The sequence below is a fragment of the Cydia strobilella genome, chromosome 4 (genome assembly GCF_947568885.1).
Source record: "Cydia strobilella chromosome 4, ilCydStro3.1, whole genome shotgun sequence".
NCBI lineage: Eukaryota > Metazoa > Arthropoda > Insecta > Lepidoptera > Tortricidae > Cydia > Cydia strobilella.
In genome coordinates, this window is record NC_086044.1 from 13,167,532 (window position 1) to 13,183,449 (window position 15,918).

Below are 15,918 nucleotides of genomic sequence, written 5' to 3' on the forward strand. Positions count from 1 at the left end.
TTACTAAACATGTTTAGTTTTGTACCACCTGCGCGAATTTTAGGAGGTATTTCATTGTTCATACGCCTAAAAAGAACGGCCCATTGACATTTTATTCAACAATTTTAATACCGTCAAACTTTGCCTCCAGGGTAATCGCCCCAACGTGATATCAAATATTGGGGTAATTTTTACCAATATGGTATCCCCACGTTTATGACGTCATCTATGTCTTTCCCTTACGGGCGCACGCGGTAGGCCGCATCTATGTAATGCTAGGTCTGTGTTCAACAACGAGCTCTATTCTAATGTATCCGAACCAAAGAGTATATAACCACTACGTTTCCGAACGCTCTATCTTTTAAAAAAGTCTCAGAATAATGAAAAAAGTCGCCAACTTTGACAGAAGACAAAATCATGACAGAATGCAATGCAATGACATTCCGTTCCGATGTCTCCGATGAGGCTGATTGTTTGTCTGATTGAAATTGTGTCAAAAACCTAGAAGTGTATGGTAAATTTATAAATTTTGTTTTTATAAATATAATGTTGAAACGACAATTAGACGTGACCCGATGGTAAATACAAAATATGGCTGCGACTCCGCCTTGAAAGAATAATAACAGTAAAAACAGATTTTAACGAGTACCTACGTAGAAATAAATTTGCATCAACATGGATATAAATCAGCTTGTCAGCAAAAATCAGTCCATTAAGATAGTTCCGTCGATAGAAGAAACTCTACAAAACCAAGGACTTGATGTAGATTTGGACGATATTACAATATTATGGTTGCGTCAATTGAAAGAAACTTGGAAAACGTGGAAGAGGAGTCCTACCATTGAGCACCATATCGAATTATTTTTCAACTCCAGGGCCGATGCTTTTCGCGTAGCCCTGGTCTTCGTAATAAAATGCGAAGATTCAAAAGATTGTAAGACAAAAACATTACCCTATTTTATTATTGAGATTTTACATAAATGGTCAAGAGCAGACAATTTAGTACCTGAGGACTGTCTAAAACTGCCTGCATTTCACATAGCCATCAGGCAAAGGAACCAGAGCTTTCTGAGTCTTATGGCTAAAACATATCAATTATCAACCATGAAAGAAACCATTTTGCCAATTGTAAGGTCAATGATCACAAATGATAATTGCAAGCAAGCATGTCAAGTTGTCATAGCACTTGAATTATTTGACGATATATCAGTACAAGAATTACTATTCCCATTGATTCTGCAAGACAAATCCAATATTATTGATGAATATCTTTCAGAGTGCCCTGCTCAAGTTGCACCACTTCTTCAATTTTTGGATATGCTACTTGACAAAAATTTTAGCATTCGTGAATATGTTCAAAATTATATTGAAGAACATAACATTTGTAACATCAAATATGATAAAATACACTATAAGCCATTGGGCAAGTTGGTGGCAAGATTGTGCAATAAATTCAAGGTTCCAATTGAAACTTGCAAAAATCTTAGTAAAAATCGAACAACTGGAGGTCTGAGGTATTTAATTCACCAAAAATATGAAGAAAATAATTTAAGCACAGCGGTCTGGGATGATTTAATCAAAGATTCACTTCGACAGAACACTGACTCAGCACACGAGTTCATTGATATGCTTGTGGCATATGACAAGAATGAAGCTCTTAAATGGGCATCATATTTGAACTTACAAGAGAATCTGTTGCCAGCTGTCTTAAGGGAAATGACTATTCAAAGTGATGAGGCAGAACCTGAGAACTGGGACACAGATGTCAAGAGTGAGACTACTCATCAGGAGTATTATAAGTTTACTTTGCCTCTAGAGCAAATCATTATGATAGATACAGCGGAAAAGTTTTACGACCTGATGGTGAACGATTTAGCAGGATGTAGTCTAGTAAGTATTGATTGTGAATGGAAACCATCATTTGGTGCGAAACAATCTCAAGTAGGGCTTATCCAGATAGCAACTGATAGAAATGTGTACCTTATAGATAGTATCATACTCAATCAAAAGCAATATTCCAGCTTTTGGCACACTTTTTACAAATCTCTCTTGGACAATGCTGAAATAGTCAAGATCGGTTTTGGTCTTGAACAAGATTTGAGGGAAATGAAGGCATCAATTATTGGTTTGAATAACATGAAGCTAAAAGGAGAAGGGCTGCTGGATATTTGTATATTATGGAAGAACCTTATAAGTTGCGGATTAGTTTTGCCAAGCAACAGTGACAGTGCTGGCAACAGCCTGAGTTCTCTAGTCCAATCATGCTTTGGCTTGCCGCTTCAGAAATCAGAGCAGTGCTCTAATTGGGAATTACGACCATTGCGGGACACACAGATCCAATATGCCGCTCTGGATGCCCATGTCCTAATCCAGATATATTATTTCCTTCAGCAAAAATGTTTGGAACAGAGAATAGATTTTGACGAAATATGCAATGAAGTAACACTGGAAAGAAAGAAAAAGTGTTCAAAGAAATTTAAAGTTGTAGAAAAAACTCAAATTTTTGTTCCATTAAAGTCAGTTAATGATGTAAAACTGTTCATTGAACCTGAATTGTCAAACTTAATGACATATTTAAGGTATTGTGGAATAGACACTATGCTGATTCCACCTACTTTATTATGGCATGATGTTATAAATTTAGCTATAAGTGAAGATCGTTTGGTTGTTACAGCTAAGTATAAGTGCACTCCTTTTGAGGAATTTCCACAAAGCTGTATATTTGATGCAGGTAAAGGTAGTGTTAAAGAGCAACTTCAAATGCTCCTTACTAATTGTAATGTAGGCATTAAGCAGAATGATATACTTAGTCGTTGTTTGTTATGTAATGGCAAAACTTTGAAGAATCTGGCAGTTGATGAGGTATATAAAATTTGTAATGAGTATCAAACTTCACAGGCTATCCAAGTTAACAATAAGGCATATGCCAAAGATTATGATGAGGACGAAGAGTTTTATGATAGATTTAATAGTGATTCCGATTGTGATGAAGATTCCTTTCAACCAATGCATAAGCCGGTGCTGAAGGCAACTTGTCTCACTAGCAAGGGTGTGCCTGTTGAAATAAGTAATGTTGAACAACTTTCATCCTCTGGAAAACCTGCAGTATTGTGTGAGCTATGTGGCAAGTTATTTTGGGATGAAGATGAATGTTTAAAACCTGTCAGTGAACTAGTTTTAAGCATCACAAAACTCAGCATCTGAGAATAAATTTACCATGGTACAAATTCATATTAAAAGCAATACTGTTTTAAAGTAAATTGTTTAATCAAACATTAATATATTGCCTATTATAATATGTGTATATAACATATTTTAGATAGTTAATCATTATATATTATACTTAAGTGTTAAAGCATGATTCATGAATATTAATCAATTTAAAGTAGTAAGCTAATGCCTATCTATGGTGAATCTCATATTTGTTTGGTCCCAAAACATTTGATTAAGGAAAAATGTACATGTAAGTATTGTAAGATTGATTGAATGTAATATCAAAGAGGATATAATAGGTTAGAGCGGTACTGTCATAGTAAATTTTGTAACCACAGTAAATTCACTGCCATCTATCGACACACGATTAAAACTAAAAATGAGTATGAGTATAAAAATACCATAAAATGTATTTATATATGGATAAATGATTCTTTTTATTTGCATTAATTATTTAATATGATTTTGACCCATGTATATGCGTTAAAGTTGTTAAATAACAAATGAAACTGTCAGCGCCATCTATCCGAGAGTAGGCCAAAGGTAGTGGCGCCATCATCGAGAATCAAATCTTCTTGATTTTCGAGGCACGTTTTTTTCCTTAGACTGTATCCATCTATTACGGAGTTATATCTATCTTTGGTAATATAAAGAGTCCTTTTAGGTATATCCAAATGCGGTTTTGTAAAAAAAATGGACAATGTATTGTTAATTTAAAAAAAATAAACAATTATGTACTTATATTTCAAGTCACCCTTTATCAGACAAACCATTTAGCTTATAGGTGTATATTTGCAGGTCTGAAAAATGAATTCTCCAAGTATGATTTACATAGAATTTTCCTATTTAGAATCCATCTTATGGGCATTCCACAAGAATTTCGCTTCAAAATGCCATTCTTCTGATACCTACTTTTAAAAATGCTGAGAAAGCGATAATAACTAACTTAGAGAACTTAACTGACACTGTTACTAGAAATATTTAATTACTTTGCTTGCAAATTGACAGTATATCCTTGAGCTTTCCGCATTTAATTGAAATGACATACAAGGCACAAACATTTAGCAAGCGACTTTTTCGTGGAATGTCCCTTTACAAAGTATACTTAAGCCACTTATGAAAGCCGTAAGCATTGTTGCCAATGAGTTTTTCAGTTTTAGACAACTATAACTATCTATAAAATAAGCTATTAAATGATATGTTTAAGCATATTAATAAATGTTAAGTAAAATGTAATTCTTTGGTGTAACGTAACACTAAGCACAGGTAACTTGTTAAAATAATTGTTATATTTTAGTTTTACTTATATTATTTCTTCGAGTCGGGAGTTGCGTAGCTTCACGTCACGGCGGTGATGTTACAAATTAAATTAACAAAATTATAAGGTGCTAAATCGTTTAGCCACTTTTGAAAATGAGTTTATTACTAAAATAAAGGAGTCTTGGGGTTAACCCGTGAACGGAATGTGATCAAACTGCTATTTGGAGTTTTTCGTCTCATATGCTTTTCCAATTACCTTGAAGTCGTAATAGTCGTATATAGTACCTACTTTCATAACCATTTATTATATTTTATGTTAAAATTCAACTAGTTAAAACAGTTCCAAGAAACGTTTCGTTCGTTGACGAGTAATCAAGGGTCGGTTGCACCAAACCGCATGTCACCGTTAAAAACTTCGCAAAAAATTATTGTATGGGAAGTTTCATCAGATCTCTGCTGCGTGACGTTGATCAGCCTGTTAACTGTGGTTGGTACAACTGACCCTATTTGAGTTCATTGAATCAACGACCACAACTAGTCTTATGATGAGTTGAATAACGAACATGCTTTTAAATCAACTTTAAATATTTTCCTATCGGAATAACCCCAGTACACCTTACAATACACTTTGCGTACCAAAATCAGACAAACCAAACCTACGCAACCCTGACATATTAATTAGACTCTATTCTGTTTAGCGATTTTATTAACATAGCAACATATTAAATTGCTGCATCGTATTTTAAGGACAACAGTGTTCATCTAGATTTATGTGAAGCAAATTAATGTACTTCTAGAATGTTAACATATACATACTGAAAATAAATCAATGATTTAAATGTACTTTATTTTTACTTTGATCAATCTCATCACCAACAAACAACCTTTATAGTATCTATTTACATGATATTGATAGCTCATTGACTATCTAAAAGTTTAGCTTAGCAAATAGAATATATATATATATGTATACAGAATTAGGTAAATCCCTAAAGCACAAAATGCTTTCATAAAATTACATTCTACATGTAAGTAAACAATCTCTAATTTATCTACCAATAATTTAAATAAATATCTCGCAGTTGCAGTTTTTCTTGATTAAACTAAGAAGCTCTTCATTTTTATCCAAATCGTCATTGCCTTCTAAATGCAGCTCCTTCAAATCCAGGGTCGGGAAACCTTTTAGTGTTGTCAATTGGTTGTTAGCTAAATTTAGTATCTGAAAGATGATAATGAGATGAAATGTAAATGTTTATATGTGCTTGAAAGTATCACGTTTTAAAATGAAAGTAGACGACATTAGACGGTTAGCACAAGGCTTCTCGAATTTTGATTATACATTAGATTAGACGTTTAGATAGAGCCAGACCAAGTTATTTTAGCAGTTATGAGTCATAACTTAATGAATTTGACGTTTTAAAAGGAGTAATATAACACCTAAACAGTCTGTGCTATCAAAATCGCTGCCAAGGTAGATTGGTCTGACTAGGTATGTACATCATGAATCTAGTATAACTGGATCAGGCATGAGGGGTGGGGGGAAATGACCGAACGGGATAGTCTTATGTACCTTTCAGTAGGAGTAACAGAGAAAGCGCTATTATTGTTTGTCCTTATCACATTCTCACATTTAATTCCCCACCGTAAATTTAGTATGGTTTATTCTGTCCCTCATGGACGCACGCGTATAGCACACATCTATACGATCCTTCCATCTATGAGGTACATAGAAAAATAATACACCACCCGATGCTCCCCACAGATGCCTTTGATTGTCTGGACTAGACTAGTTGATACATGATGCATGCAGATATATCTAGGTTTCCTCGCGACATTATTCTTCATCGAAAAAAAAATACTAGTGGGAAATCCTGGGAAATATAAAATTGTAGGTATCTATCTATCTATCTACCTATAAAAAATAGAAAAAATCATTTATTTCGGACCACAGAAATCCATAACAGGTTAGTCGAACATGCCACTAGCTATTTTCTTAAAGTCAATAAATTTAACAAGTACTTGAGCTCCTAGAGCCTGTAAGACTGACCTTACAATGTTGAAGAACCACTAGCGATGGTAAAATATTAGATGTCAGACTCTGATTAGACAAATCCACAACTTTGCAATAACTGTAATACTGGAGATACGGCAAGCTTGTTATCTTATTATGAAACTTCACTTCACACTTATTGTCATTCGTTTTGTAATCACACAATAGTTTTGCTTCGATACTCCATTTCGTAATCAAATCGTCATAATAACCAGATCGTAGCTTGTCTATTTTCTTCAGTTCGTGAAGCTTTTTGATAGCTTCATCATGGTAGAGTTCAGCGTTAATACAATAAAGGAAAACTGTGGTGGTCAGAAGGGTCCCTGGAATAAATAAATAGTTCATTAGGTAGGTATTTTATTTATTACTTGATTATCCCCAAATCCCAATAGTGTCCTATGGAGCCAGTAATATGTTTTAAATCTAACTAAGAAATTTATTTTTTCCATAAAATTGTAGCAAATAAAATATGTTCTTGAAATGAAAACTTGTGCGAACGGCAACACTCTCAACTGACAACTATGTATTTGTAATAAGATTTAAGAACAGTGTGGACGATGGAACAAACAGTTCTCGAGATCGAGGTGAAACAATTTCAATTCAAGGCGCATTATGACACTATCACCTTGTCCTTACAACCACCCACCTACAGCTCAGTGAATCAACTTTTATACACGGTGTTACTTGAGCCACTGAAAACCTGAGACACCTCAACAGATTTTTTTTATTTTAAACTCATCTTGAGTATTTATTCTTTAATCCGATAAATATTAAAAACAATATTCGTTGTTTAGTTTCCTTAACAATTCTATTCGACTGGTAAATCTGCACAAGATACTTCGTCGTTTTAGTGACATCAAACAATTGCTAGTTACCATCGTAAACACTGTTAACTGATTATTTGCATACCTTACTGCAACGAGATAAGGTTTACCAATGGCCAGTTAAGGGTGTTGCTCATTGACAAATAACGTGTCAAATGCTAGTTACTGATGTTGTTGCATTACAAACTTGTAGACTGAGCATGTAAAAATAATAAAAAAATACCCCCATTAAAATATAGCGCAATCAATTCTCCTATCGATTCTGACCAAACTGTTTTTAGGTTTTCAGTGGGTCATGAAACACCGTGTATATGATATAAGGTGCATTCGGGTAATTCCGACTACCTACTTAAAAATGTTGGCTAATTCCGGAAATCACCTCTGTCTGTTAAATTTGCTAAATTACCTAAGTCAGAAATAATACTAACATTTATTATCCGGCTCCATCTCCAGCAGTTGGCGACATGCTACGAGTTGGTTGTTCAGCTCTTCAATCACAGGTTTAGAATACTGCTTCTGAAAGCTGATTTCGTTTTTACCGATGTATTCACATGTATCGGCTTTAACGCATTTTATTATTTGTTTTACGTCCACTTCATATTCTACCTGGAAAATAAATTACGTTACATGTTACATTAGGTATATGAAAATTAAGAGAATAAGTACCAGTTTAATGATGTTACTTATTTTTAAAATGCTCAAACTCAAAACACTGCCATAAAAAATTTGGTAATGATGCACAAAATTTAATATGTAATTTGTTCGCTAACGCAACCAATATATATATTTATTTTATTTTATGTATAAGTTTATTTAAAATATATATATATATATATATATATATTGGTTGCGTTAGCGAATAAATTACATATTAAATTTTGTGCATCATTACCAAATTTTTTATGGCAGTGTTTTGATTTTGAGCATTTTAAAAATAAGTAACATCATTATACTCGTACTTATTCTCTTAATTTTCATATATCAATATTTTTCGTCTAGTTTTGAAGTTTTCAAACTTTTTGTTCAGTTGGCCAATACTGCACCTTAGATAAATTCGTGCGGGTCTATGGCATTAATAAGTGCTGTCCTTGCTCTCCCGCCTATGAGTACGTTTGAAAGGGCTCGCGGGCCTTTTAAACAGTGGAGATAAGCATTATCAGATGTTTCCTTCTACTGAATCAATTGCAATTAACAAATTAAAATAATGACAAAAAGATGAAATAATAAACATCCCTTACACATGACGAGATGGTTTCTATTGCAAGAGAATAATAAGAAGTCGTCAAATCAATATCACAATCCATTAAGACAGAATCAATGGCGGTCAAACAATGACATGACAATATGATTTCTTTCAAAAGAGAGCTCTATAACACTTCTATATCACTAGTAGGTACTTCTTTCTTAACCATTTAGATAGTAAAAAATACTAACTTTAATATCCAAATCATCAGTGATTTCTCTATTATGTTTGAGTATCCATAAAAGATCGTACTGATTGCCGGTACAAGACACCCATTCGCCTTCCAAAAGAGTGTTGTTGATGTATAAGTTGGTACTAGATCTCACCATGTCTAAGGGCACATGGTTGCTGAACGCTACGGAAGACTTCGACGGCTTCACAGTGCAGACAACCAGACTTATTGTTGTTTTTACTGCACCTGAAATATGTTATAAGAAAAAAAATGTATCATTTATGAATTCATAGGTATTTTATGTTTGTGTAGGAGTTTTTTTAAGTACTTAAAAAAAAAAACAATATTTACATATGTGCTCACTGTGCTCAGTCAAAATATCTTACTCTATATAATCCTAGGGTGATTCAAACTAGTACTGAGTTTTTTTATGTTTGTTTTTTTACTCTTACCATCTACAGATGATCTATTGCATTAGAAAACACTGGATTTTTATATATATTTTTTTATTGATATTTAGGGGTCGCTACCGACATTTATAAAGTTAAATCAAAGGCAAAATTATTATTTTTTTAATTTTTTTTACTCTCAACCTCTAAAACATCTATGTAGAAAATAATCTAGACTTTATTATGTAGCAGTCACAAAAACTATTATAATAGGTAAACATATTAACATCAAACCATATCCCACATCGCAGTAAGTACGTATTTTTTTTTTAAATTGTAAAAGTTGGCCGGTAGTACGGTGGTAGGTACTCCTAAAATTTAGGCTTTACCTAAATGTTAATTAAAAATCCTCAAATTAATTACTAATTAATTTTTTATTAGGAAGGATGAAATAATGGGTGAGTAAAAAAAATTAAAACTGTTTTTTTTTAATCACCCCACTATATAAGGCACAAATGTGTCTGCACAGATATCTGCGGCAGACACATCTGCCCATTAAATTTAATGCCTTATTTATTGTACTACATCTGTGCCAATTTTTTAATTGAATTTCGACATTAATTCCACAGCAGCCAGTTTAAACCTAGCATTAACCCTGCCGTAAAAGCTGATGGTCGTGAGTTTTAATCTCAGTCTAAAGGGTAATATTAAATTTGCGTGATGGAGATGGACTGTTTCATAATATAAGACTATTTGTATATCAGTCATTTAAGTAAGTTGAAGAACATAGTTGAGGGACGGGTTCTTTTTTGTAGCCACAGTTGATTTTGCAACTAGTATAGTTTACCTAATAACCACCTCTGATAGAACCAAGCACTAGTATCATCAGGATCAGTAAAAGCTGCACTTTGAACTAGTTTCAATTCATGCTTGTGGTGGCCATCTTCAATGGGTCTCCCACCTGTAATTAGTTGATAAGAATTTTGTTAGATTACCAGAAAAAAAAGGTGTAAGAGGGTAAATCTGAGTCACAACCGAGTGTCAGGTAGGTAATTCCTAAATTCACCCAATACTTAAAGTAATAATTTACAAACCTTCCAAATCAGGATACAATTCAACTAACATCTTACTCCTGTAGTGCCAGGCCGAATAGTTTGAAAAATTGTCATGTATTTTCTCAGTTGTAAAATCAAATTCTTCTTTTAGTGACGGCTTGCATTGAGACACTACGAATCTTCTATAATCCCAAGTGTGAACTGGAAACGTAAATAGTTGTTAGGGATGAAGTCTCGCCTCGCAACAAATTTATCAATTTAACTTCGTGGATCGATCGCTCCTCCTATAGCGATGCACAGCCATAACTACGCAAGTTGAAATCATTTCGAGGAGTATTATGGGTGATATCGGAATTTACCAAGTAGTATAAATGACAAATTGAAAAAAGCATTATTCCATGGTAATTACTAAAAAAATATGTTTTTGCTATCCCACCAAATATTTTTTTTTGGACAAGCTAGAGATGTTGGTTGACATCAGAAGAGAGTTAAGATTCTATTACTATTAGCAGACAATGGGATATCAATCATTATCTCTAACGACTAAGGCCAAATGTCTCAAGATTATTTATTGATGATAGTTCATTATAGGTACTAAATGTACTAATGTTTATCCAATCCTAATATTTTTCTAGTTTTTATCATGTAATAAGACAATAAATCAAAGTTGCAGTGAATAACATAGTAATTTGTTTGAAAAAAATGTGTAAAAGTTTTCAATACTCTGTATAATAAAAACTTTTATAAAAAAAAAGATAAACCGACTTCAAAAAGGATGAAATAAAATATTATCCTTTTTAGGGTTCCGTGTTTAAGTATATGCGTTACCAACTGATATGTTTGAAGTCGGTGCCAAGCCAAATTTTAAACCAGGGATTTTGGTGCAATTCGATAAAGATGCAGCTATATAAGTATGTACGTTGGATTACCTAATGCAGCGTACTACGTAGGCGAACAACACGCGAATGCGAAGCGGCGCGGCACGGTGCCTTAATTAATCCTTTGATACCTATATAGAAGTGTCCTACGTGGGCGATCTCGTTGCGAACGCGAACGCATTGGGCCGGCCGCGCCGTGCCGTGTCGCTTCGCTTCGCGTTCGCGAGTGTTCGCCTATGTAAGACGCAGCGTTACACGACGACAATAAACGAACTTCCTGTACACCTCAGAACAGAACACACGGTTGAACCTTCTTGGCGCAGTTCGTACCATGCTTGTCGGCACGTTAGTGTAAATCTAATACGTTTTGTCGTCGTATTTTTTTAAAGAGCATTTCTTACTAATTCTTAAACAGTCATAGCACGCAAGTGTGGGATTGGGACTGAGTTATTTTCTGTCGCTTATCCAGAGGACTACATTTCAAAATATAAAACAATTCAAGGAACCTTCATGCAAAATTTCAGCTTAAGCGGTTCAGTTGTTTAGCCATGAAAAGGTAGCAAAGAGGCAGACATAATTGCTTTCACGTTTATAACATTTGTACAGTTGTAATGGGATTTATAGACATAAAGCTGATTATTTTTGACTGGTATTGTTACTACTTGGAGTACTTGGCTTGGCACCGACTTCAAACATATCAGTTGGTAACGCATATACTTAAACACGGAACCCTAAAAAGGATAATATTTTATTTCATCCTTTTTGAAGTCGGTTTTTCTTTTTTTTTATAAAAGTTTTTATTTTTCCATTTTTAGTTTTAAGACATTATTAAGAGCGTGACGCATGAATGAAAAACATAATCATGTTTATCTGTAAATTCGTAAACTTTATTAAATAATCAGAATTTTCCTCGAGTCCGTCTGGGAAATCATTCCTGTCAGTAAATCCATTCTCCGCCCCGCCACTGACCCAATCCCTCAAACCCCCCGATCACTCAACCTCACAGCACATCAACCCCTGATCACTGAACCCCTCAACCCTAAACCACCAACCCTTCAACCGCCATTCCCCGACCCCAGACCCCTTAACTCCTAACCCTAACCCCCAATCCCACTCCCAACCCCTCAGTCTCCGACCCATCAACTCACCTCCCCTCAACCCCCAACCTCAAACCCCCCAAACACTAATACCCTCTACCTTCACCTCTCAGTCTCTTTGGTTGTTTCCAACACTACCTACATCAAAAATCATAATACACATACGAGGGAAGTTATCAGTAGCCTTACCACGAGTTTGACATTGATATATTCCCTATCGTGTGCGTAACTTACTGTTTATGCATCTCGCTCGTACTGGCGTATTAGTGTACAAAGTAAGTTACGAAGAATATTTAGTGCCAAACTCGTGGTTAGGCTACAGTTGCACTACATCAAATTGGTGGTTTTGGTGAGGAAATGCTTGAGTTACTTTAGAAAACACCGAAATTACCATACACGTGCCTTTAAAAATTAAGGAGTTCCCTCAATTCCTCACGGATTCCATCATCAGATCAAAACCAAAAATATTACGAAAACACCTTGGATAGGTAACTTCATTCAAACAGAAAAAGAATAACTCAAATCGGATCATGGGTGCCGGAGTAATCGCTGAAATCATTATCATCAAAACAATCATCATCATCAGCTCCACTTCATCAAATTGGTGGTTTTCGAGAAAAAATTATCAAGTTGCTTAAGAAAACGACCAAATCACCATACATGTGCCTTTAAAAATTGAGGAGTTCCCTCAATTCCTCATGGATCCCATCATCAGAACAGCACCAGATTAATGTGGAACCACCTTGGAGGTAGTTCCTTTCAAACAAAAAAAGAATTGTTCATGTCGGACAATGGGTCTCGGAGTAATCGCTGAACATCCTACATTAAAAAAATCATCATCACTACCTTCAAAACAATCATCATCATCAGGTCCACTTCATCAAATTGGTCGTTTTCGAGAGAAAAGGCTCAAGTTGCTTATGAAAACACCCAAATCACCATACATGTGCCTTTAAAAATTGAGGAGTTCCCTCAATTCCTCAGGGATCCCATCATCAGATCAGAACCAGATTAATATGGGACCAACTTGGAAGTAGCTCCTTTCGAACAAAAAAATAATGACTCAAATTGGACCACGGGTCTCGGAATAATCGGTGAACATACATAAAAAAAAAAAGAAAAAAAAATACAGAACCTCCTCCTTCTATGAAATTGAAGTCGGTTAAAAAATAAAATAACTTACAATTTCTTTCATCAAACTTTAGATATTTATTACAAACATCTAACTCCCTTTGCCAATCTGGATCAGACCTAGTAGTGAGCACCCATTCTCTTTGGTGCCATGCACAGTATGACTTTGGATTTATTTTCAAACAGTACTCAGTTAGTTGCAGCTCATCGTCATATAGTTTGGATAAATCTTCACACTCCCCACTTTGCCTGTAAATAATTTAATTATTACTTGTACCTAAGTTTGGTTTGACTAATGAGTCAAACCAAACTTAAAGCCTGCTGATGAATGAAAGCAGAAAGAAAAAATAAAACCAGACAAGTGCGTGACCTTTTTAGTATTTGTTATTTAGTTCATTGTAAAGTGAATAGGAATATTTTTATACTAGTGATGTATGTTGACTATCTTGTGTTTTGTGAGGTTGACATCTTAGTAGGTCCTAGCAGCTTAAGTAATGACACCTTAAAGAATACAAATTTATATACATACTTTTGATAATTTAATATTATGATTGTCATTGTAACCAACTACAAAATACTACATGACTGTGATATACATAACATAATAAATTTTCGTATGCATCCTAATCAATATTATCCGTTTTAGTGTAATCCGTTCGAATTAACAAACCGCAAATCGATGTACAGGTTAGCCGTTTGGCACACGCATACTAGAGGTCAAAACAAAAAGGGCTTTTTGAGGCGATTCTAAAAATATATCACATCATTACATTTCGGCCATTTTTTTTAAATAAAACAAAAAGAATTTTCGAAACATACCAAGTTTGGGCTCCTCCAGATATGATATGGCTGATTTTTTTTTGTACAATATACTACAAATGATAAGTGATATCCTCATATCCAATCCCGAGAAAGCAATTTTGAAAATAATATCATTAACATTTTTTTTTTAATTTTTCAATTATACAAACTGACACAGTTCTACTTCAATACCTATTTTACGAGACTTATGGAACTGTACTGCAGATACGGTACATATTAATCATAAAATGATACGTAATACCCATATATCGAACGGGAAATACCTCTTTAACCCTTTAACTGCGCCTTTTCATCGGTTGGTATAGTTTGTTTTGTTTTTGACACAAAATATCAGGATTGTATCCTTCAGATACGATATATGTACCTTACTGATTCTTTTGTACAATATACCATAAATAATACGTAATATCTTGATATCTAACCCCAAGACAGCAATTTTGAAAATAATTTCATTAAGAATATTTTTTAAATATTTTTCATGTGTATAACTTTTCAATATTACAATATTGAAAAATAAAATTAAAAATCTTAATGAAGTCCCTGCTTTATATCCTTACCTAAATTGTATAATAATCTCTCTCCTTATATTCCATAGTGTGTAAACGTCAGGGTTTGAGGACAAAACTTTTCCTGTGAGGTCAAGTAGTTCTTTATCCAGCTCATTTTGTTTTCTCTGTAAATTATTATACAAATTTGTGTCTTAAATGTTAAATAAACTTAACTTTAATGCCAAGTTTCCACTGTAACACTTAATAATGCAAAATTTAAGCCGAATAAGACAACAGAAAAATTTGTCAATTGCAGACCTTAAATAATAAGACATCAATGTAAAATAACAATTTTATAAAGGTTTCCAGATTATCATCTTCAAGATTTTTATTTTATAATATTACCCAATTAGGAAATAAATAAATGACTTATGTATCTTTGTACTTTGCTAAAAACTAATTATATAAATAAAACAATAGCAGTAAAAAACTCAGTTAAGTAGGTATAATTTTCTGCTTTACATTTTCGCACATCACTTTGAAGGTACTCTTAGTCGGGGAAGAAATTTCATGGTGGACTATCAATATCACATTCTTAGCATGAGACCGTCCCGACAGCTATCACCAGATTAGCAAGGGTCCGGATTTGCGAGGCTCTACTGTATGACATTATCTGGTTCTAAAATTTATTATTACTTACCTTGAACTGAATCTTGTGCATTGCATGTTTAAACACTTTTAACTTCTCTTGGCGTTCCTTTTCTTTCCTAGCTTTTTCCTCCTCTGAGGTACGGACCTTCACTCTGCCATGCTAAAAAAATTGAAACAGTTTATTAAGCCACAGTTAGTCTATTAATATATACAAAAACTGTGCCCTTTCAAAATAGGTTTGTTAAATAATGGACTACCAAATTCAGGGAACTTTTACAGCAGGCAATTTAACATTAGATGAATTGTTCACAAATTGCATCAGAGGTATTAAATATTACTTACCATTTTTTTAAAGGAGATCTACAAAAATATGATTGTGGAATGGAATGTGATAGTACAATACTCCGAAAAGTACTGCAATGAAATAAAACAAATATTAATTCATGGGGTCATGAAACATGGAACCGCGGTTAAACATAAATTATTGATAATAACAGATAATAATGAGCATTAAAAGTATTAAAATAAAAGGAAAGGCCGAACAATACGAACATCAATTGTATAAATTGTATTGGATGAGCGACGAGCGAGCGAGCGAGCGATATATGTCAATATGTCGTGACAAATGGCAAATCACAGTCGTATTTTCATGCTCATGCTACATTT

At 34.0% G+C, this 15,918-nt stretch overlaps 2 protein-coding genes across 3 annotated transcripts; one reads left to right on the top strand and one right to left on the bottom strand.

Annotated features, from left to right (window-relative positions):
• Positions 1–353: 353 nt before the first annotated feature.
• Positions 354–5,295, top strand: LOC134741049 (exonuclease mut-7 homolog). Its single transcript, XM_063673804.1, has one exon. The coding sequence runs from the start codon at positions 655–657 to the stop codon at positions 3,181–3,183; it is 2,529 nt and encodes an 842-aa protein (XP_063529874.1). The 5' UTR covers positions 354–654; the 3' UTR covers positions 3,184–5,295.
• LOC134741056 (geranylgeranyl transferase type-2 subunit alpha) lies at positions 5,289–15,847 on the bottom strand. 2 transcript variants are annotated; one of them, XM_063673815.1, is made up of 11 exons: positions 15,805–15,847; positions 15,595–15,666; positions 15,302–15,412; positions 14,671–14,786; positions 13,344–13,540; positions 10,225–10,386; positions 9,978–10,091; positions 8,761–8,987; positions 7,755–7,932; positions 6,500–6,825; positions 5,289–5,671 (listed from the first exon to the last, which is right to left on the bottom strand). In XM_063673815.1, exons 2-11 carry the CDS (start codon positions 15,595–15,597, stop codon positions 5,516–5,518), a joined length of 1,590 nt encoding a protein of 529 aa, XP_063529885.1. In that variant the 5' UTR covers positions 15,598–15,666; positions 15,805–15,847; the 3' UTR covers positions 5,289–5,515. The 2 variants fall into 2 exon arrangements, with proteins under 2 accessions (XP_063529885.1, XP_063529886.1); XM_063673816.1 differs by lacking the exon at positions 15,805–15,847 and having other exon boundaries at positions 15,595–15,762.
• Between the last annotated feature and the right edge of the window lie 71 nt (positions 15,848–15,918).